At 42.7% G+C, this 24,758-nt stretch overlaps 1 protein-coding gene across 12 annotated transcripts in view; it reads right to left on the reverse strand.

The window, feature by feature from the left end:
- The window catches only part of IQSEC1 (IQ motif and Sec7 domain ArfGEF 1), a 439,647-nt gene that overhangs the window by 58,545 nt on the left and 356,344 nt on the right, over window positions 1-24,758 (reverse strand). For 10 of the 12 annotated variants that reach the window (XM_040359358.1, XM_040359359.1, XM_040359360.1 and 7 more), the window contains 4 exons: window positions 12,157-12,279; window positions 7,692-7,858; window positions 3,728-3,867; window positions 1,291-1,320 (listed from right to left, as the gene is read on the reverse strand). In XM_040359358.1, the coding sequence (XP_040215292.1) occupies window positions 1,291-1,320; window positions 3,728-3,867; window positions 7,692-7,858; window positions 12,157-12,279 (460 nt within the window). The remainder of the gene's footprint in view (window positions 1-1,290; window positions 1,321-3,727; window positions 3,868-7,691; window positions 7,859-12,156; window positions 12,280-24,758) is intronic. The other 2 variants (XM_040359364.1, XM_040359365.1) reach the window with 1 other exon arrangement.

Consider the following 24,758-nt stretch of genomic DNA (forward strand, 5'->3'; position numbering starts at 1 on the left):
ACGGTCGAGAAACTCGACGAGCCAAAAAGAGAACATGTTCTCTATTTCCTTGACGGGAATTGAGAATATTGGCTTGTCAAGTTTCTCGACAGCCTAACAAGGAACTCGACGAGGAAAACGATGTGTTTCGCCCGTGGAGTTCCTCTGTCCTGTGTACGAGGCTTTAGTCTCTGACACAATGGTTTTCTGCATTATTATGAATGTGGTCTTCACTGTGCATGAGAGATTCAGTTTAAAGTAAAAGGGACACATATATCATGAAGGCAGATAAATGTACACAGGTAAAATGTTCTCTAAATGCTCAATGTTTTCTGTAGAGACAAACTGTACATATTATGATTTGTAACACCATGGTCTTTTTTAACAAGCCAAAGAGTAGTGCGCAGAAGCAGTAACTCATAAGGATCAGAAAGCTGATCTCTGATTGGGCGCTATGAGTTACGCATATCATTGCTCTTTGTGCTTATTAAATTATCCAACACATATCCTATACCAAAGGATCTACTAAGAACTGCAACCTAAAGCAAAAAAAGCAAAATACTGTTTAATAATGTGGGGCTGTGTAATTTATCCAATACAACAATTTAACACATTAATCCTCATCCTAATACTTTTACAATGAGGAGCAACAAAAACATACTTTATAAATAAGTCCTCAACAGAGCCCTTAAACCTTCTCTACCTGCTCCCAACTCTCCACTACAACAAGCTGAAAGCAAAGATTACAGATTACAGATAGATTATTAGAGGCTCCAAGTGCATCATGGGAACTTTTTCCTAGTTCTGACCTATTACAAGGTGCAATGGCCATACACAGGACACAGATTTAAACCTTTTCAGGCATTGGGAGAACAACGTAAATCTGTTTTTACAGAATGAGTTGTATTTTTTCCCAGCTTATCATGGGTTCATATCCATAAATGGTTCCAATACACATAGTTCTTGGGGTATTTATTTGCTACTAACATAGATTTATACTTGCATACTCTAACTGTTTAACTTCCCTGACTTGGAATTCTGTATTACCAAAATTATATTCTTTCATGTGTCCATTATGTGAAGCATAGCACAATAGCTCTAACTGCTCCCTGTATGCTTTTATACAAAACTCAAAAATGCTAATGCTTTTATTGTCATCTTTGCCAGCTTAATGTGAATTAACGGAGAAGGTAATATATGCACATTGCTGGTCAAGGCTTCTTTAAAAGCTACATGGTAAATAGCCATATTGAATGCAATTAATGGGTTGCTAGAGAACAGCTAGGAAGTGTTAAAGAAACGAATACCTACACAGCCAAGTCCATGGTGTAGGGATCCGATCTACAGTAAAAAGACACACATAAATTCATTAGCAGTAAAAACATGATAAACACAAGTAATACAGTGACAACACAACCAAAACTGTAGATCAAACAAAAAACATCATGAAGGATTGGATGAAACACTAACATTTCAACTTTAAACTCAACAGCACGCATGTGAGGAGAGAACACTTTTGATTATATTGCTGTATGCACTTTTCTTGATGTAAGCAAGGTAGTATACTCTACACAGTAGCTCTATACAAGGAAACCAATTCATTCCTTAATAGCTTCTTCTGTTGGCTGCTGTATGACTTCAAGACAACAGAAGATTTTTGCCAATAGGACAAAGTGTATTGGTCTACAGTGTTGCTCAGTGTTTTGGCATGTGACTTTATGGGTGAATGACATATAAGATAGAGTTTGCCAAACGTTTGCATGGAGCCCAGCCAGTAAGGGTTACCCCTCCAATTTTAGGATGCTTTTAGGGATCTTTGTGTTAAAGTGAAGTTCCACACATTTTTGAGAGTTGCTTTCGTCCACATGCCCACCCACAGTTCAGTCCTAAAGGGATAATTTGTTTTTCATTATGTCTGAATACCTTCATTTTAAATGGGTTGACTGCATTTACAGTCCAGGCCACCTAGGTGATGTCATCAGGCGATTTCCTTGGACTTCTGGGATATTAGCATCATGTATCCTAGGAGTCGAAGGGAATCACCTGATTCGCTTTTGATTGACAGATTGCCATAATGATAGGGTGGGAACTTCCACCGCTGCCATTGCTATGGCAACCTGCAGCCAACAAACTGCAACGTGCCATGTCATTACTGCACAGGCATGAGATCAAGAGGTGCATACTGGGTAGCCAGCTGCACCTAATCCAGAAATAGACACAAGTGGACTTCAGATGTCCAGAACGGAGATGGCTCCTTCCTGCTTCTGAGATCAGGAATTTTTTAACAAATTAAAAAAAACACACATAATTACAGTTGGGACAATTCGTTCCAGAAGCATGCTTGTAATCCAAAGCACTTGTATATCAGAGCAAATTTTCCCATAAGAAATAATGGAAACTCATATGATTCATTCCACAACCATTTATTCATAAGTCCTTCAGTTTATAGTCAATATAAAAAGATTATAGCAATGAAGGTTGTGTAACCATAAAATGTCCATCCACAAATGGAAGCCTCCCCAAGGGGATTAGAAGCAAAATCAAGTAGGAGCTACAGAGTATAAAAGAGAAGAGCAGCGCCTTTAAGTGTAGCAATATGGATACATTTAATGAAGGTACAACATTTTGCAACTCACATAGTTGATGATTAAAAGAGGCACATCGAAGTATGCAGGCATCCGGGGTCATGCTGTCCACATTGACCGTCCTCCCCACCGCTGTCAGTCTGCAATCGTGATCGAGAGGACTACCCTGCAGTAGAGTGATCTGAAAGTGAGGCTTGAACCGTTTGTGGAAGGGACGACATCAATGGTGGAGCAGAGGATGGTCTATGTGGACAGCTTTACCCCAGGTCCCTGCATACTTAGATGTGCCTATTTTAATCATCATCATCAGGCCCTCAAGCTCAGCAGCTGCTATTTCTTATCTTAGTGGTGCTGCCTCCAGGGGCAGAAGCTCCAAGAGAACCAGATCTGTCCCTTCAGGGAATAGAACCCTCTGTTCAAACCTCCTGCACATTTATCACCCCCAGCCACACCCTGGATGTCTCCTTGCAGGTATTGGCTAGGACATGATAAATACTTAACTGATCATGTCACTGCATAACAGGAAGTGCCTTCACAATGTCCTTCATTGGCTTCTTCAACAAGTATTATTTAAATGAAAGCTGTATATTTAAATAGACTAAGCACGACTTTTGAAATGATCTCAAGATCTTAAAGCTGATTTGAGATTTTATCGATTGGATTTAAATCTACTTTAAAATGATTTTGCAATTAAGCTTACAGTTTTCATTTTATATAATACAGTTTGAAAAATAGTCAAGCAAAATTAAGTTAAAAAAGAACTGTGGTCTATTGGAAAAGCTGCATAATATTTATTTATTTTTTTAACATGGAACTAGTAAAAATCAGCAACTGTATCTACCGTATTTATCGGCGTATAACATGCAGAGGCGTAAAACACGCACCCTAAGTTTAAGAGGGAAGTTTCAGGAAAGAAACATTCCACAGCCCCCTGCCTATAACACGCAGGCACAGTTTACCCTTTTTTTTTTCAGGGTAAAAAAGTGAGCGTTTTACGCCAATAAATACAGTAATTTTCTTGCGGTAATGCAGCAAAAAACATGCCAGTCAGTATCAAACTTTGTGTTTTTACAGCAAGAGTTACGGTTTTTCTAAACTATTTATAGGGTCATGTGATCATCCTAAAAAGTAATAGCAGTGGAATTCTCTTTTTGGTCTCTTACCGGCTTCTTGCCTACAATAAGTTTTTCAACCTTCTGAACTTGAGAGACGTGGTCTTCGTTTGTCTTGAGTTCCCGTTTGCGGATTCGCTCATAAATGCCTACCAGCATCTCTCGTGGGATGTCCTCTCCATCGTCCACACCTGCAGAGAGCGGCAGTGCTCAGCACTAAATAAAAAGACTCACAAACACTCCAGTTCAATGCTGATGGTGACTCTGCAAGGTCATAGCCAAGGACTATGTACCCATCAACAGATTTCAGGAACAAGCAGCCAGGTACTGCATTGACAATCAGTCTTACCACTAAAACAGCCTTGCTAGAGAAAGGTGTAAAAATTCCACTCGCACAGCTCTTCACTTAATTTGTATGCATAAATTAGCAACCCCTGCTGCCTTAATTACCCAGAGGTACATAAATTTCACATTATGTCTTGATATTTTTTTTCCTTTGCATCACATCGGTGACTTATCTGTATGAATTTAACTGTATAGTTTCTAAATGTTTATATTAATGAAGCTCGGAGAATATATTTATGCGTCTTTACCGACTCTGTCCAGAGAATTAGCCGGCTAATTTTTCATAACCTGTCAATCTTTTTAATTTAAATATAACATCAGAAAACATTCCAACTATGAGGCCCCATACACACCATAGAATCTATCCGCAGATAAATCCCATCAAATGGGTTTCTGCGGATAGATCCTATGGTGTGTACACGCCAATGGATATTTATCCGCAGATAAATCTCCCCTGGGATGGATTTCCAGCAGATGGATATTTGCTGACATGCACAACAAATCCATCTGCTGGAATCCATTCCAACGGATGGATCCGCTCGTCTGTACAGACTTACCGGATCCATCCGTCTAAAGGGATTCCCCGCACGCGTCGTAATGATTTGACGCATGCGTGGAATTCCTTATATGACAGCGTCGCGCCCGTCGCCGCGTCATAATAGCGGCGACGGCGCGACACGTCATCGGCAGAGGATTTCAGCGCGGATTTCAATGCGATGGTGTGTACACGCCATCGCATAGAAATCCTCTGAAATCCACGAGAGGATTTATCCGCGGATACGGTCCGCTGGACCGTATCTGCGGATAAATCCTCTCGTGTGTATGGGGCCTCACTGAAAAAATAAAGAGAAATAGCAGGCAGCAGGTAAAATCAAAAAATTAACTTAAAGAGGAACCTCAGTAAGTTTTAAAATGAAAAAAATAAAATAAAAAATTATTCACATGAGCTTCAGCTTGTATAAGAGCAGTGTAAACAGCAAGCTTTCACAAAACATTTGCAGAGCTTTCAACATGCTTTGTTGAAGCTTTCAAATAGCCCTAAGGCCTCACTTTGTAAATACTCCACAGATCTCAATGGGAGTGCTGATTGCCACTGTAAACAAGTTGCTAGTCGGCTACATCACTACAACTTGAAGCTTGATGAAAACCTGCTGAAGCCTACTAGCAGTTTAGGGGTTGTAAACCCTCAAGGTTTTTCAGCTTAATGCATTCTATGCATTAAGGTGAAAAACCCTTTGTAGTGAAGCAGCCACCCTTTTACTTACCTGAACCCGATCGTTCCAATGATGGGGACATGCAAAGCAGCAGTCTCGAGTCCTCATTGGCTGGATTGATAGTAGCAGAAGCATTGGCACCCGCTGCTGTCAATCAAAGCTAGTGACACAGTAGCCAGGGGCGGGGCCGAGTCATGCTGTCTGTGTCAATGGACGCAGCAGCAGGACTCTAGTGTGCACCCTCACGGGTGGCCCCAGGGAAAGCGGGTCTCTGTGGGAGCACTTGAGAAGAGGAGGAGCCAGGAGCCACTGTGGGACCCCAGAAGAGGAGGATCGGGGCTCCTCTGTGCAAAACCCTTGTACAGAGGAGGCAAGTATGACATTTTTGTTATTTAAAAAAAAAAAAACACGAACCTTTACAATCCCTTTAAAGCAGCAATCAGCACTCCTATTAAGATTTGTATAACATTTCCAAACGGGAACTGAAGCGCACTTCAAATGCTTAGAGAAAGCTGATCAAAGCTTGCCAAAAGCCTTGCAAAAAGCATGTTGAAAGTTTCATAAAAGCTTGCTGTTCACACTGCTCAGTCTTATACATGCCCATTTGAAACAGGCTGGGGGTCTGAAAATGCTTGTGCTTATTCAGAGGAAATTTAGTCCCACAATATACTGGTCCTGAAGGTCTCTGCCTGGTCTTTGGGACCCAGCGAAGACCTGTGGCACATCTGCGCATGCGTGAGATTTTCCACACACTGTATCTGTGACCTTGACACCTGTGTTGTCTGCATGGGAAAATCCCAGGGCATCCACAACTGGAGTCTGCCGGGTCACAAAGACGAGCACATGCAAAATCCTGTGGCACACATGTGCTTATCAGTAAACCTGCCTCTGGGATATGTTACGTAGAAATCCCAGAAGGCAGCAGGGGCTATGCTATTTTCACTTAGGCAAGATAGAAGGAATTTCTGCAGTGGCAGTTCAGCACTAAATGAGTCAGAATACATTTAAAAAATAAAATATTAATCTTCAATTAGAAGAAAGAAAGTAATTTTAATGGCTGAAGGTCCGCTTTTGTTCTGCCTAAAGCTATGCAGAAAACATTGCAAATCTGCTTAATTTAAGACGCCTGCAGCTCATAGTTTAAAGCGGGAGTTTAACCAATTCCTTTTTTTTTTTTTTTTTTCCCCTTAGCTTCCTGCTCGTTTTGTCTAGGGGAATTGGCTATTTGTTTTAAAATATGATCCGTACTTACCCGTTTTCGAGATGCATCTTCTTCCGTCGCTTCCGGGTATGGGTCTTCGGGAGCGGGCGTTCCTTCTTGATTGACAGTCTTCCGAGAGGCTTCCGACGGTCGCATCCATCGCGTCACTCGTAGCCGAAAGTAGCCGAACGTCGGTGCGGCTCTATACTGCGCCTGCGCACCGACGTTCGGCTTCTTTCGGAAAATCGTGACGCGATGGATGCGACCGTCGGAAGCCTCTCGGAAGACTGTCAATCAAGAAGGAACGCCCATTCCCGCAGCCCATACGCGGAAGTGGCGGAGAAGATGCATCTCGTAAACGGGTAAGTACGGATCATATTTTAAAACAAATAGCCGATTCCCCTAGACAAAACGAGCATAAAGCGAAGGGGAAAATGTGTAAGGTATGGGTGAACCTCCTCTTTAACTAGATGGACTTGTGTCTTTTTTTCAACCAGACTAACTAAGGGCCAGATTCACAAAGGAGATACGACGGAGTATCTCAGATACTCCATCGTATCTCTCAGAGTATCTATGCGATTCATAGAATCAGTTACGCATAGATATCCCTAAGATCCGACAGGTGTAATTGTTTTACACTGTCGGATCTTAGGATGCAGTACCGCGGCCGCCGCTGGGGGGAGTTTGCGTCGTAAACCAGCGTCGGGTATGCAAATTAGGAGTTACGGCGATCCACGACGGTTTTTCGCGTTCGCTACGTCGCCGCTAGTCTAGTTTCCCGTCGCAAAGTTACCTGAATCTGGCCCTATGTACTTGGGGGGGGGGGTTCCAGATGCAGTACTGTCCTTCCAGAAAGCAGTAAGCAGGACTGGGAGTGGCCAAATGTTGACTGACAAGCTACTGACAAGCTATTGCTGTAAATCATCTATCACAATGCTAATGAAAATGCCCCTCGCACCATCTTTTTATCCTACTGTAGTGCAAGCAGGCACAGCCTACATGAAAGTGGAAACTCTGCTCTATAATAAGGAGCAGCGCAGCATCATTGCCACACCATTGCCACACCATTACAGAAGCTGCATTAGGTGGATTTCACTGGCAGGATCAACAGGTACTTTCCCTGTGTACTAAGAGGAAATCTGTATGCACAGATGTAATTATAATTCAGTGCTGCAGCACCTATTACATTTTTTTTAAGCCATAGCCCTGCTTTAAAATGTATTATCTTATCCATCATCTAAGAAATAATAATTACCTCTCAAATTCTTCACAAAATCTTCTAGTTTCATCTTACGCTCCGGCTTCACATTTGGGCTGTACATGTCTGTATTCAGAAGGATGATTGCAAATGCCAAGATAAAGATGGTGTCTGGGTTCCGGAATTGCCTGACAACGCCAGGGTTACAGATGCAATATCGCTGGCTGCAACAACAGGATGACAAGATTACAATTATGCTATGAATCACTCCCTAAAATTACCAAAATCTGTTAACTCTGCAATCTGAAAAAAAACAGCTGACTTTTTGTGGTCTAAGGCCTCGTACACACAACTGTTTTTCTCGGCAAAATCCATCAAGAAAAATGCTGGCAGAGCATTTTTCCCGAGAAAAACGGTGTGTGTATGTTTTTCGTCGAGAAAACTGTTGTGGATCTCAACGAGAAAAAAGGAGAACATGTTCTCTTTTTTCTCATCGGGAGTCTCAATTTCCTCGTCGTGTTCCTCGTCGGGCTGGTTTACGACGAGAAACACGTTCGTGTGTATGCTTAGAAACCTGCGCATGCTCAGAATAAAGTAGGAGACGGGAGCGCACCTTCGGTAAAAGTAGCGTTCGTAATGGAGATAGCACATTCGTCACGCTGTAACAGACTGAAAAGCGCGAATCGTCTCTCACCAAACTTTTACTTAACACGCAGTAACATGAGATTAGCAAAAGCTACCCCAAGTGTGTACGAGGCCTCAGACTAATGGACATGAGCTTTCAAATGTGCTGTGATTTTTAACTGTTAATTGAAAAGCAATTTTAACATCCTTGGGATCACCACTGTTCACAGTTTCATAAACGGACACCATAGTCCCTCAGTGGATGCGTTTGGCTCAGTGGCGGAAATTGATGGGCACAGTAGCTGCGTTTGATGGGCACAGTGGCTGCGTTTGATGGCTCAGTGGCGGCAATTGATGGGCACAGTAGCTGCGTCTGATGGGCACAGTGGCTGCGTCTGATAGGCACAGTGGCTGCGTCTGATGGGCACAGTGGCTGCGTCTGATGGGCACAGTGACTGCGTCTGATGGGCACAGTGGCTGCGTCTGATGGGCACAGTGGCTGCAATTAATGTTTTTTTTTCCAGTTTGTTTGCGCCCCCCAAAAAATTTGCGCACCAGTCGCTGGAAAAACCAAAACCTTCCCAACCCTCATGCAATGATTGCAAATATGTTCTTACTGCTGTCTTTAGTTTTATATTTCATGCTTACTTCGCTGCAAATGATTTATTTTCCAGTCAGTGTTTTCAATACCTGTCCATTTTCCAATGTTCTTCTTCACACTGAAGCATATATATCATCTTCCATAAAATGTAATCATTGTGCCTGACCTTCATATAGACACTTGATTTGCAGGGAGAGCTCATCCCTCCCCAGTGTTTTCACACATGCTGTTCAAATTCCAAATGACCGAGCTCTGACCATCTGATTCTGCTTAAGTCAAACTGCAGCAGCTTAGCGAGGCTTAAACCTTTAATTAACTATATAGAGCTAAAAATATTATGCATTCCTGATATGGCTTACTCTTGTGTATTAATGTAAAGTTAGATTCTAGGAAAATAACAAAATACATGATTGAAATGTATGTAAATATATATAAAAAATATATATACATAGGCCCGGATTCACGTAGCACTTACGCCGACGTATCTCGAGATACGCAGCGTAAGTGTAAATGTGCGCCGTCGTATCTGTGCGCCGTGCCCACAGAACTAGATACGCCTGAAATTAGGCTTCCTACGCCCGAAGTAACTTTCCTACGCCGGCGTATCGTAGGCGCATATTTACGCTGGGCGCATTTGCCGCTCCCATTGATTTTGTATTCAAATATGCAAATGAGGGAGATACGGCGATTCATGAACGTACGTGCACCTGGCGCAGGCTACGCGGGGTGCGCGTAAGTTCAACGTGCGGCCTAAAGTTATTCGACATAAGCAGGTGTAACTCAGCACCAGACGTGCACAGGTCAGCTGGTCAGGAACTGCAGCCGTATGACACTGTCCTTTGATTGCTTCAGAGGCTCCCAGTCCCAGATGTTTGCAGCCTCAAGGTGTCTCATTACACAGTCACTCAACAAAACAAAGCACAGGGGGGGACTGGGAACTAGCAGACTCAGGCCCCGTACACACGACCGAGTTTCTCGGCAGAATTCAGCCAGAAACTCGATCGGAGCTGTATTCTGCCGAGAAACCCGGTCGTGTGTACACTTTCGGCCGAGGAAGTCGACGAGGAACTCGTCGGGCCAAATAGAGAACATGTTCTCTATTTCCTCGTTGTTCACAAGTAACAGCTAAAGGCTTGAGGCCATCACTGGAACTGGCAAACATTCCTGTTCATAAATCTACCATACGCAAATTTTTGCAGGGCAGTCACATGCGGCGAGGTCAGTGGCTGGTGAGGCACTGGCTAGTATCAGAACCAGATACACAGAGGTTACATATTCACAAGTTACGTATTCGAATTCTCATTATGTAGGTAATTGCAGTTCTACTAGTTATACTCATTTAACAAAAATATTTACAAACGCTATCCCTTTAAGATGTTTTTCAGTCAACCTTTTGGTTGATGATGGAAACAATATTTTTTATTCATGAAAAGTTTTTTTCCCTGAAAAAATACACATTTGAAAAATCGCTGTGCAAATACCATGTGACATAAAAAGTTGTAACAACCACCATTTTATTCCCTAGAGTATGTGCTAAAAATAATATATAATGTTTGGGGGTTCTGGATAATTTTCTAGCAAAAAAATTATGATCTTTACATGTAGGAGAGAAGTGTCAGAATTGATCTGGGTGACAAGTGGTTAATTACCATAAGCAAGTAATATACAAACAATTATTATATATTGTTTTTAAGGTAATTTACTATATTTTCAAAAACTGCACTCAAGCAGGTGGCTTAAGGGACAAATTACTAAAGTTTGAAGTTATAACTTCAAACGAGTAATTTCACAGTAAATAGATAAATAATAAATTATTTTATAAAATATAGCATAATATTTTATTTAGCTTGAATAAAAAAGTACCTTTTCAGCAACAGCAGATTCTCCCTTCTAACTTTGTGAGAAAAACATGGGATTATGGGTAAAACTTATACCCATTAACCCATGTTTTTTACTTGTAGTTAAAGCGGTGGTTCACCCTCATTACCAACATTCTAGCATTAAATTAAGCATAGTAGCACGAGCTACAGTATGCCTTTATTTATTTTTTTAGCCCTGTACTCACTGTTTAATCCTATAGTGAAGATTCCGACTCCTATCCAGAGGGAAGATGATTGACGGCCGGCTATGGCACGTCACGCTCCCCGAAGATAGCCGGAGTAGGTCTCGGCTCTTCACGGCGCTATACGGCGCCTGCGCACAGACTATGCGCAGGCGCCGTGAGGAGCCAAGTCCTATTTCGGCTATTTTCGGAGAAGCATGACGCGCCAGAGCCGGCCGTCAATCATCTTCCCTCTGGATAGGAACGCCCATTTCCCGCGGGGAGTCGGAATCTTCACTATAGGATTAAACAGTGAGTACGGGGCAAAAAAAATAAATAAAGGCATACTGTAGCTCGCGCTACTATGCTTAATTTAATGCTAGAATTTTTTTTTTTTTTTTATAGGGTGAACCCCCTCTTTAAGTAGGCTGGACCTAAAGGGAGCATGTGTCTTTTAGACACAATCCCCCTTCTATGACACTGCAGTAAAAGGACTCTACTGCAGCATTTTTATTGGACAGCTTGGACCAATACTTTACCATTGGTCCAAGGCACCAAGCTGTCCATTGAGCTCAGTGCCTCTGACAAGAAGTGAGAGCACTGTGAGCTCATCCTCTTAGTCTGCTGCAAACAGCGCGTGCCAGCTTGTATTTAAACTGGCGGCTCTGTATGTAGCTTCTGACAGGCTGCCCAAGTAGCCCTGTATCGCCGGAACCATAGGTGCCAGGAGCCCCAAATTTTGACCAGTGGTGGGATAGGACTTCAGCTACCAAGTCTCTGTGGTGCTATGCTACGACCCCCAAAGCTCGATAATTCTTTTTAATGTTCATGGCCCATGAGGTTCTGCCTCCTCTGACTGAACATCCCTGATGCATAGTGTCCATGGCAGAACACCATGGAGGAATCCGCTTCTCTCCAAAAAAATATATATATTGCTGCGCACCTAAAATTTGCCAAAGAGCACCTTGGCAAACCACAGTGCTACTGGGAAAATGTGTTTTGAACTGATGAAACAAAAGTTAAATTGTTTGGAAAGAACACTAAGCACTATGTATGGCACAAAAATGGCACAGCTTTCCAAACCGCATTCCAATAGTGAAGCATGGTGGAGAAAACATCATGAGTTGGGCTTGCTTCATTGCTTCAGTACCTGAACCACTTAGCATCATTTAGGGGAACTTAGCCCCTAAAAGAGTAAGATTTTAGAATGCATTGGGTAAAGAAATTAAAAAAAAAAGTTGATTTTGAGTACCCACCTAAATGCTTCAATGAGTCGCTCTACTTTCTGGGCCTCTCCTTGAACCCGGATATGAGCCTGGAACTTCCTGAGTGCCTCATCTAATTCCATTGCAGAAAAATCCATTTCATCAACCACGCAGCTGGAAAACACAATTACATTTGCTTCAATATCTCCATTGGGAAAAGGAGCACCATTAGCAAATGAGGTACTTGTAACAAGTAAGTTAAAACATTCTAAGTATGTAATTTGTTGTAATTAATTGGTAGTAAACAGTAATTCTGAAAAATAAATATTATGCAAATTCCTTTGCATCCTGAATAAATGACAAATGGACTGCAGAGGCCTCTGAACAATTCTGATGCCGCGTACACATGATAATTTTTCGGCATGAAAAAAAACTATGTTTTACTTTTGGTAAAAAACACAGCAGTTACTGCTAGCAGCTATAGCTGCTGGCAATGATTGCATACTTAAAATCCGACATACTGGTTGCCCATTGTCCCTGCAGAACCTGCCGAGATTTATCTATGGCCGGCTTAAGGCTTCCTCCTTCTACTAAAAATGTGATGTGGTTTTGTGCCCATCATGCCGTCATTTTATTATCCAACAGGGACATAAAACTAAAAAAGGCTTGAAACCTTTAATGGCAAACTTAATGTCAAGAATTTTTTTTTTTTTGCCTATGCATACATACACTACAGTATATTGTCAGAAGTATTGTGACACCTACCTTTACACACACATGAACTTTAATAGCATCCCAGTCTAAGCCCCCATTCACACCTCAGCGTTTTGTAGCTTGAAGTCTGAAGCTCCAAAACGCTGGAGAAAAAAATCATCTACTCTCTATGGAGATGGTTCACATTTTTTTGTAGCTTAATTTGGGCAGATTTACATTAGTGACCCTTTGACCTGTACAAAGACACAGCAAAAATTGCAGTAAAAATGCGCGACTTTCTGCCTGAAAACTATACGCTCAGGTGTGAATGCAGGGTTCAAAATTGAACCCTACGGCCGTAGACTGGGATGCCATTAAAGTTCATGTGTGTGTAAAGGCAGACGTCCCAATACTTTTGACAACATAGTGTAGGTATGCACACTTATGAACTACTGTAAGCAAGTACCCCTTGCACCAGCCATACATGGAGGCAGTGAAGCCTGTTTCTGGTACCCCCATTCCCCAACCAAAGATGTTAGCTGCTGGCACTCCATATAATGAAACAGTTTCTTGCCAAAATAAAAGTCCCAATTATAAAATGTTTAAAAAATATTTACACTGAAATCAAGTTTTTGTTGCATGTACTGTATTAACACCACTGATACAAACTCTGCCAAACTGTAAGCACCAAAACCTGAACATACATAACAATTAACACAAATGAGCACAGGCTTATCTTGGAGGCATGCAACTGTATTAAAAACATACTTGCCTCTTTTCAACACAAAACCATCTGAATATCATGGGAGATTAACTTCGACATGCTGGAGACACTAATTATTACCCAATTAGTCTCAGCCCAGGTTATGCATGCCTCCTGCTTTTTAGCCTTTTAAAAGAGGTCAGAAGTCAAATGAAAGGTTTAGTGTAGTGTAGCGCCTGTGTACTTTATGGTACCGGTGTTAGTTAAATTTAAGGGTAGATCAGAGTGTAGTTAAACTCTGATCCAGATTGTTGGTTGCAAGACAGGGTGGTCTCTGTCTCGGCTTGGCTGTGCTGTGGGTCCATTCTGCTGTGCTGGACTGTTCTTCCAGCCCCAGTACTGCAGGTCTGAAGTCAAGGTTTGGGTGCTCTTTCCAAGCAGCCAATCAGGGGGGTTTGACCTCATTGTGCATGCTGGGGAGGGGTATTTGTGGGGCAGACGCCATTGGTTCTGGGTCTTCTTTGTCCAGTGTGGCACCCACCTTTGGGGTTGCCACACCACGGCGCCCCGGCGTTATGGCCAACCTGGCCGGGGGCGTGCGTGCCACATTGTGTTTCTGGTTCCGGAGCCATGCTGGCCCGGAGCATCTGAACAGCGACTGGGTTCCCACCTTTGAAGATCCCAAGCTGTACGGTAGGGAGTCAGTCTGAGGAGCGCCATTGAGAGGCTGGTGGTCCAAAAGGGCCTGAACAAACCACCGGGGATCGAGGTAGCTGGACACTGAGAGATTGATCACCGGTCAGTCTGTACCTGGGCGACAAGTTGAAGGAAATCCAGACGTAACTCATTCAAGGAGGGATATCTCTCAGAATTTAATCCAGAAAGGGGCTTGTGGCAGAAATACCTTTCTGAGGCTCACTGAGGAGGGTCTGTGGCAGAGACTTTCTCCTCAAGTTCACCAAAGAGGGTCTGTGGCAGAGACTTTATCCTGAAATTGTCCAAGTGATACTCCGGCTGCCAGGTCAGTGAGAGAGGCCTGTCCGGGTACACTGAACCCACTCCGACGGGAGTGGTGCAGAGAAGTGTTACGTTTGGGAACAGGACTGTTTCCTTATCATAAAGCCTGAATCTGCAGTTCTCTCGTCTTCTTCAACTTTACTTTCTTCACCACAAGTTATTGTTTTTACCCGGCTGGGTAATAAAGAGCACAGCAAAGAGCACCTGTCGTGGACATTCATTTACTTCTACTATATGCAATACGCATCATTCACCCCTAGGAATTTGGAGGAGCCATGAGGTAATACGCCACCCAAACATCCATCAGCTCCACTGGGGGTAATGCTATAGTAGTATAACACATTTAGTAGCTAAAGTGAACCTGTACCCCCATTATTCACTTTAAAATAAGCCCCATTCACTTCTGTAGTTATAAGCATTGAAGTAGTAAATGCACGTATATTCTTCAGGAGGGATTCAAGACAAAGGGCACATTTTCAAAGTAGTAGTTAGCCACAATTAAAGCTGAAGTTTAGGTATGGATATATTTGCATAGTTATACTTGTCCAGCTTGGACTAATGTAAGTATGCATGTGCCATACCTGACCAATCCCCATGAAAGCTGAAAATGCCTGTAGTAGACACCGATACTACAGTGAGCATCATATTCCGGATCCCATGCTGAGCAGCTGCCCTGCTGCATAGTGAACACAGGAGGTTACTCACTCAGCACAGGTACCATTCAGAAAACATATTTGATCACTTATCTAAAAAAAAAAAAAAAGTAGTTATATATTTTCTCTATGTATACACAAAGGTTTTGCCTTCTACCCCTATTCTAAACTGAATGGGTTGTTTTACAAGGTAAGGGTTCAAGTACCTACACTTGGTTTAGTTATGGATATTTTTGCATAACTGCATTGAGCCAGCCTGTATGCCTGTGCTACACATGGCCGATCCATGTGGAAGCTGGGAATCACTGTAGTAGTAACGCTACTAAAATGGTTACTAAAGTAATTACTAAAGTGATTACCCCTTGCTTTCAGGGTTCTGTGCAGTGTAACTGTCCTGCTGATTTGTGAACACTGGCGGTCACCTGCTTGGTACGGCGCCATTCAGAGAACACTTTGAAATTCCATAATAAGTGGAAAGTATTCTCTAAATGGATGAGGTGGAAATCATGATGTCCTCACCCCACCTCTCCACCTTGTCCAATCAGAGAATGTTTTGCTTGTATGAAATAGAACCTAAAGCATACAAATGAGAGGTTTTCAATGTCTGGAAAATGTTTGAAAACAGACTTAAGAGAAATTCTGCCCACAAAGCCAATAGCGCCTTTATACCAGTAAAAGCCTAATGGTTGGAGCTCTTGCTTTACTTACAGCTGTGGGGTTCAGGATTCAATCAACAGGACAATATCTGCATAGAATTAGTATTTTGTCTTTGAATGAGTTTGCTCTATGTGCTCAGGTTTCCTTTAACAACAATAATACCATTATAATTGGCTCCAACCAGTGTGAGGCCTCGTACACACCACCGAGGAACTCGACGGGCAAAACACATCGTTTTGCTCGTCGAGTTCCTTGTGAAGCCGTCGAGAAACTCGACAAGCCAATTTTCTCCATTCCCGTCAAGGAAATAGAGAACATGCTCTCTTTTTGGCTCGTCGAGTTTCTCGACCGTTTCCTCAACGAAAATGTACACACGACCGATTTCCTCGGCAAAAAAATATCTCCCAGCAAGTTTCTTGCTGGTTTTTGCCGAGAAACTCGGTCGTGTGTACGAGGCCTGATTCCACAATGTGTGTTAGGACCTCAGTAGGGACATTTGATTGAATGCTACTCCAGGGCAGGGATAGACTCAAATGATCTATGTAAAGCACTGCACAGTATGCTGTTGCTATATATAAACAGAGGGAAGAAAATTATGGCAGCAAGGATGGAAGAAATAGATTTTAAATGTAATATATCTTCTGAAGAGCTTTTTTTGTCACAACACTCCACATTGTTTCAGGAACCTGACAAAGAGGCTATTAACATGTCTCACAAATTGGGAAAAATAGCAGGTATTCAGCGAAAAGATGTATGGCAGAATTATGGGGCACAGCAGGGTGTAATGACGCAGTTGTCAGAGAGCTTAAAGACGGATTGGATTTTTGTCGATGATGTAAATAAGTTATGTTTCCAAATACAACAAGGTAATTAGTGTGTTCTGTGGTCATCCCAGAATGAGCCTGCTTCAGGCTCACAATCCACTAAAAAACTATTTAACACCACAAATCCCTATTAAATGCTAGAACTGGTAGATCTCTGCAAATTCAATTCAATATAAGAAATGGCAGGTCAAACAGCTCTAGAACCAAGCACTGTCACATTTCAAATTATCTATGATGAAAAGGTTTTGTGCTGGTTTGCCAACTTATTCTTTATCCAAAAAAATTGGTGATCTAGATAAACTTATTCTTTATCGTCAGCCCACAGAAAACTGAAGCCGCGTACACACGATCAGTCCATCCAATGAGAACGGTCTGATGGACCGTTTTCATTGGTTAACGGATGAAGCTGACTGATGGTCCGTCGCGCCTACACACCATTGTTTAAAAAAATGATTGTGTCAGAAAGCGGTGACGTAAAACACAACGACGTGCTGAAAAAAACGAAGTTCAATGCTTCCAAGCATGCGTCGACTTGATTCTGAGCATGCGTGGTTAAATTTAAAGCAAGTTGGCTTTTTTTTAACCGATGGTTAAATAACCTATGGGGTCCACACACGATCGGTTTTGACCGATGAAAACGGTCCATCAGACCGCTGTCTTCTGTTTAACCTATCGTGTGTACGAGGCCTGAGGGATGCTGGCTAGTGGGGTCCCTATTGCCTTCTCCAAGGGGCTTCAGCAGCGATATCTTCCTTGGCAGATCTTCTGGCTCTCATCCAGAGTTACCTTGATTGAATGAGATACTGATCCATGCATGTTAGTATTTAAAGTGATAACATTGGAGCCTTGATCCGGGATAAACTATGAGATTTTCCCAGCACATCTAAATACTGTGGCCATTTCACAACTGTGTCGGACCCCGTACTCAAGAGGAGTATGTCCGCTGTATGTTTCCCTTGCCCGTTGCCAGCATGATCCAAGATCCCTTAGTCCACCCAGTCACTTGTTGAAACATCAGTGTAGGGAAGTAAAAAAACATAAGACTTTTTGTTTATTCAAACACAGGCACAAATAGATTTTCCCCTTTAGGGACAATCCCCCCTTCTTTGCATAATGACACAGAGGGGGTTATCTACAAAAGGCAAATTCACTTTGCACTACAAGTGCACTTGGAAGTGCAGTCGCTGTGGATCTGAGGGGAAGATCTGAAATGAGGGGAAGCTCTACTGATTTTATCATCCAGTCATGTACAAGCTTAAATTATGTTTTTTATTTTTTTTGCATGTCCTCCTCAGATCTACAGCGACTACACTTCCAAGTACACTTGCAATGCAAAGTGGATTTGCCTTTCGTAAATAACCACCAGAGTGAGGTAAACGACATTCAGTAACTTGATACACAGAAAGCCTTTAGAAAGGGCTACAGGAGAAATCCCCCCTCCCCTCTAGCAGCTAATCCACATATACAGTATCCTACAAAAGTGAGTACACCCCTCAGTATTTAATTATATCTTTTCATGTGACAACACTGAAGAAATGACACTTTGCTACAATGTAAAGTAGTGAGTGTACAGCTTGTGTAACAGTGTAAATTTGTTGCCCCCTCAAAAAAACTCAACACATGGCCATTAATGTCTAAACCCCTGGCAACAAAGGGTTGGGTCCAAAGTGTCAATATTTTGTGTGGCAACCATTATTTTCCAGCACTGCCTTAACCCTCTTGGGCATGAAGTTCACCAGAGCTTCACAGGTTGCCACTGGAGTCCTCTTCCACTCCTCCATGACAACATCACAGAGCTGGTGGATGTAAGAGAACTTGCGCTCTTCCACCTTCCATTTGAGGATACAACACAGATACTCAATAGGGTTTAGGTCTGGAGACATGCTTGGCCAGTCTATCACCTTTACCCTCAGCTTCTTTAGCAAGGCAGTGGTCGTCTTGGAGGTGTGTTTGGGGTTATAAAATGTGTATCATGTGCTTTTTTCTGGATTTTTGGTTGTTATTCTGTCTCTATCATCTAAAATACACCTATGATAAAAAATATATATATATAGACCCTTAATTTCTTTCTAAGTGGGCAAACTCTGCAGGGGATCAAATAATTATTTTCCCCACTGTAAATCACTGCCACCAAAACCTTGCATGTAAATTAGCAGCAGCAGAAACCACTGGCAGTGGCAATATCAGTGTTTGCATGTCCTCTCTCCTCTTCTATGGCCTGTTTCACATAGGCTTTAGTTTGACAAGCATTGACAAAGCATTTGCAGAGCTTTCAGCAGTCTTTGTTAAAGCTTCTGAAGTACCATTTAGCTACAATTTATAAATCTTGAACAGAACTTAGTGGGAGTGTTGATTGCCACTTTGATCAAGCTGCTAGCAGACTTTAGCAAGCTTTTAACAGGCTTCAAAAAGCCTGCTTGAAGCTTGTTTAAAGTGGCAATCAACACCTCCATTAGGATCTGTGTTTAATTTTTACAAACTGGAGCTGAATGGTACTTTAAAAGCTTCAGAAAGGCTTGCTGAAAGCTCTGCAAATGCTTTGTCAAAGCTTGCTGTTCACACTGCTCTTATACAAGCTGAAGTAGACCTACCTCTCCCCTGCAACAACTCACCCCTTTCCCCCCACTCCTTTTTTCTCCTGCCTCTACCTCTCACTCCTTCTTTCTCTCCCTTGGTAAAGGTAGCTGGCAAGGGAATAGAACATAAGTGTGCAGTATTAGTAAGGGTCATGTATAGTTTAGGAGATTTCTTTATCCAGGTCTATACTGAGTCGTGTAGCAGAACGTCTAACTTTATTTAAAAAAAAAAAAAAAATATATATATATATATATATATATATATATATATATATATATATATATGTTTATCTCTGCACCTTGATTGGATCAATGAGATTGCACTGATCATTAATATGGAGTCAGTGGCACCTGAAATCGCTCCCCAGACTCAAGGAGCTTACATAAATATAACATGCATTCACTTCATTCTCAGTGTAATGAACACCATAAATAGCATACAGGGTATTGTGTACATTTGGATCAATTCTCCACGTCTCCCAGGACCTCTACCAGACATCATCTCAATACCGAACATATTATGTTTTAATTCAGCCACAGAAACTGTAACTCTTGCAAAACTGAATCGAAATGCTGACCTCCTCAGACATTTTTATCATTAATTTTGATGTACATTCTTATGTATATTAGCACTATGTAAGCGCTATGTAAACGCTATGTAACAGAAAAACCCCATATAAAATCAATGTGGTTTGCAAGATTAGATAACAGCCAAACTCTGCTACGGAGATGAGGTTGTGGAAGTCAGTTTTATGCCACAAGTCATACATAATGACAATACTGCCCAAACATGATAGTTATACTGCATCAACAAGGTCTCTCCCAGGAAAAGATTTCACAGCAAACATAGAATGTGTATCACCCCAATAAATGAATGATACGTATATCAATAAAGTGATAACAATATAAACAATCTTGAAATAAAAGTGACAATAAAAACAATCATAAATATGAGAAACACTAAATAGTTTATATAAAGTCTCTGGAGAGAAATGATGACCAAAAAAGTTCAAGGTGTAAAAAATAGTGATAATAATCCCAATATTCTGAGATGGAGTGCAATAAAGAAATCCACCACCGACAATTAAAGAGGGAGCTTACCAGAAGTGATGAACCCTAGTGAACATATGTCCCGAGGGTCAACAGAGCAGGATATAAATCAATACAGGAAATGGATCCTTAGCTGCGATTCACACGGAAGCGACTCACATATCACTCCAAAGGGGACCAAGGAAATGATTCGAGCAGATGGGTACTTCCAGGAGGTGCCCAATAAGGGCCAGAAGGTTGAACCGATGTGTTGGAATATTGAAGAAGAAGAGAAGGGCACATAGTGTAATACTGAATGTGTATTGGTTTAATGTAGGTAAAAACACTTACATTTAGAATAGTTGAACAGCGCTTGTCAATTATAAACAATGGCAGCAGTGGAGTCTCCCAACGCGTTTTACAACAAAGTGCATCGCCTGGGTTTCCTCTCCCAGGAAAAGATTTCACAGCAGGCTAGGGTTTCAAGATGTGCTGTTCTTTTTGAAGAAGCACAAAGAATTGGGCAACACAGAGGACGGTAGATGCAGTGGTCGGCAAAGGAAACTTTGACATCAGTAGATGTCTAGCAGTGCCATCAGCACAGAACTGGCAGAAATCAGTGGGACCCAGGAACAACCAACTACTGTACAGAAAAGCCTGGCCAGAAGTGGTCTTCGTGGAAGAATTGCGGCCAAAAGCCATACCTCCATCGTGGAACCAAGGCCATGACTAAGCACTAATGTAGTGCGAAACATGTCGGCTGTCCCTTTCTATGGCTGTGTCTTGCTGTGTATGATCACTTTTATCGAATAAAGAAAACTTTCCGAAGTTTATCTGGAGTGCGGCTGTCCATTTTCTCCTAAATCTTCTTCATTTGAAAAAAGACCATTGCTTCCGCACCAAATGCAGTGATCCTTCTCTGCAGCCTGTTCTTTGGATTTTGTGCTGCTGCTGGGAAGCTATTTAACTTTTTATCACATTAAGACTGCATTTAAATTTTGCATAGTGGGAACTCACTTAAATGGGCACTTTAAAAACATCCCAAACTAGTTCCTATATCCTTTTCTGGAACTGACTTTGGCACATTTTTCACACGACAAAACACTCAGGCCCAGATTCACAAAGCACTTACGCCGACGTATAACACCTTCCCCCGACGTAAGTGCCAATATGCGCCGGCGTATGTGTGCGGCAGACCCACAAACCAACATGTGCCTAAAAACAGGCTACACCCCGCCGACGTAGCTTGCACACGCCGGCGTAGGGTGGGCGCATATATGGGCTGGGCGTATGGTGCTGCTCCCATTGATTAGCCAGTCAAACATGCAAATGAGGGAAATACGCAGATTCACGAACGTGCGTGTGCCCGGCGTATGCTAGGCGACATGCGCGTAAGTTGTACGTCCGGCGTAAAGTTATTCCCCATAAATGAGGTGCAACCCGGCAACAGACATGCACAGGTCTGCACCAGGGAACACAAGCCGGCGTATTGTGCGTTGGACGTGTGTCTGGCTTGGGGGGCGTACGTTATGTTCACAACGTACGCGGTGGTCCGACGTAGCTTAGGCAGTTGTGGCGGCGTGGTTGTGAGCAGGCGCAGGGGGGTGCTGTGTATGCATCCACGTCACGGCGCATGTGCAGTTTGTGATACGTACCTGTCTGGGTGCATGGGGTCACTTCCACCTACGCCGGCGTGCGCCTTCGAAACCTACGCCACTCTGGCGCAGCGTTGGGAGCACTGGCTTGCTGAATGCAATGCTTGCCTCTCCGCGCTACGTTGGCGTGGCGTACAGTGTGTGCTCTACGGCGGCGTAATGTGCGCCTTGCTCTCTGTGTATCTGGGCCTCATTCTTTTTAGGACAGCTGAGGTGACGTGTGTTTTGTTGCGTTTTTTGAGTGTAGCAGAAATGCACATTTCTGTTACTCCAAGGTGTAAATGGTGATATTAAACTCCAAAACATATTACACTGCAGCCTACTAGTTCTTAGATGTGGGGTCTGCATTCTTTTTTAGACTTTTTTCCTTTATTTTCACATGTTTTCACTAGTAAGCCTCTTATTTTTTAATTTCCTTTAACAGACCAAGCTGTCAAGCAAAAGCGGCAGTTGAAAGTTGAGACAAACTGTTTAACACTGACAGGGGTTCCTACAATGATCAGCTTTATTTCATTCATGTAAATTCTTTATCCCAAATATAAAATAAAAAAATGTTGCTGTAACTGCTAAAAAGTGGTAGCCGGAGTTTGACTTCTATGTGGTTGTAAGACGGAACTACTGTGCATGCAAATGGAGATAAGCGGAGTTCTCTGAGAATTCCCCAGTGATGTATCTGTAGGTTTTTTGGGGGTTAAGGGTGGATATGGTGCGAAGTGTGCTGGGGGTGGGGAAAATGAAGGAATGAAGGTGATGTGTGGAGGTCTACGAAGTGTGACTGGGGTGGAAGATTAGGGAGAATTATGAGAAAGGGAAACCGGGGGGGGGGGGGGGGGGGGATAGTCTGGGGAGAAAGGAGAGATTTTAAGGTGGCAGTCCCCTCTCTCTTCCTAAACCCCCTGATATGTGGTAAAAGAGGGAGTGCGTGACCAGCAGTGCAGGTATGCTATGCAGAGATAATAGTGATGGGAAGCAGGAAGTTTAGGTATTCACCCAGTGCTTATGTCTACTCTTTGGAAAGTTGGCATGGGGTCCAGAAATGTAGATATTTCTCTTCTTGTTTTTTAAAGCTATGGTGAGGTTTTCCATCTGTTGAATTTTTCATTATCTTGTGAACCTCTCCTTTTTTCACATTGCAGAACTTAAAGCTTTTGTTGCATTGAAACGGTATATTAGAAGTGAGGTCTGGTCTCTCTGCTACAACAGAAAACAAATTAGTGGACAGACCTCTGCTAAATATGACTTTCCTACCTAAACTATTATACAGTATATCCTAGCCAAGACCCCTACAGAATACCCATCTACATCTTTAGGAAAACAGACACTATTTGTGCTACCTTGCTTTTGCAGAGATGAAAACACACAGGGAAATTAGCTTTTCCACATTTTCATACTTAGCCTTGTAACTAGTACATGTCAATGACTAGCATACTCCCAACTAATGCATGCCTCACAACTGAAACCACCATAGCGACCTCTTATAAATCCCTGCATAACACAGTATAAATAAGAACAGTGCCTCCCCTTTACAGGAACAACCATGCTAAATACCTCCCTCTCCATATTCCTCTATAAATAATTTCTTTTTAGGGAACAATGGTCAAATTCACCTCATAATCCTTGGCTGAGGGTGGGAGGTGTGGTATCTTTCCATTTGGCTAGTATCTAGGATTTTGTTAATGTGCAAAAGACAGGCTGTGGGGTTGTCCTCCAAGTAAATCCCTGTAAGTCTGGTGATTAGGTTCTGTATTTTCTTCCAGTAGCTTTGTAGTATAAGACAGAACCAATAAGTGTGTGAAAAGGAGCCCTCAAGCCTGGGGACATCTCTAAGGCCCCATACACACGATAGAATTTATCCGCGAATACGGTCCAGCGGACAGTTTCCGCGGATAAATCCTCTCAAGGATTTCAGCAGATTTTAATGCGATGGAGTGTACTCACCATCGCATTGAAATCCGCGCCGAAATCCTCTGGCGATGACGTGTCGCCGCGATTATGACGCGGCGACGTGCGCGACGCTGTCATATAAGGAATTCCATGCATGCGTCGAATCATTACGACGCATGCGGGGGATCCCTTCGGACGGATAGATCCGGTGAGTCTGTACAGACCAGCGGATCCATCTGTTGGGATGGACTCCAGCAGATGGATATGTTCTGCATGTCAGCAAATATCCGATCTGCTGGAATCCATCCCAGGGGAGATATATCCGCGGAAAAAGATCCGCTGGCGTGTACACACCATAGGATCTATCCGCTGAAACCCATTTGCTGGGATTTATCTGCGGATGGATTCTATGGTGTGTACGGGGCCTAACAGTCCTGAGACTGAAGGTAACGGCCCTGGAGCCTGCTGGAGATGAAAGACACCCGTAGGCAAACTACATGATGTAGTATTTTCTGCATAAAAGTTCAGTTCAGATCTTAGCATTTTTTGAGAAAATGGGGGCAGAAGTTATCTGAAGGGGTTACAAAATGTTGTATATGGCCAACAGGGCAAATCTGAGCTGGTCAAGAGCTCAAGAGATATCTCTGAATGTGCTTAATGGGGGATGGTCTGACAGTCAGAGCAAAGAGAAGTATGGGATTTCAAAATAACAAATATATTCACTGCAGCATTGGTGTGAAGCTTCATCTCTCCCCAACTGCCTCTAAAACCAAGAACTGAGTAATCAAAGACCACTGATCACTTTGTTCTCGTGGCTTCAGTAAGCAGAGAGGGTATGCTGAGAGGCTGAAGCAGCTGGTAGTCTAGCCCCCTGGAAGTACGTTTTTTACGAAACAGACGTATGGCAAGCGGCGCGCTGTCGTCACCTAAGAAGCTCCTGACGTTCCCCCAGTGGACGGGTG

The sequence above is a fragment of the Rana temporaria genome, chromosome 7, assembly GCF_905171775.1.
Source record: "Rana temporaria chromosome 7, aRanTem1.1, whole genome shotgun sequence".
In the NCBI taxonomy this organism is placed as follows: domain Eukaryota; kingdom Metazoa; phylum Chordata; class Amphibia; order Anura; family Ranidae; genus Rana; species Rana temporaria.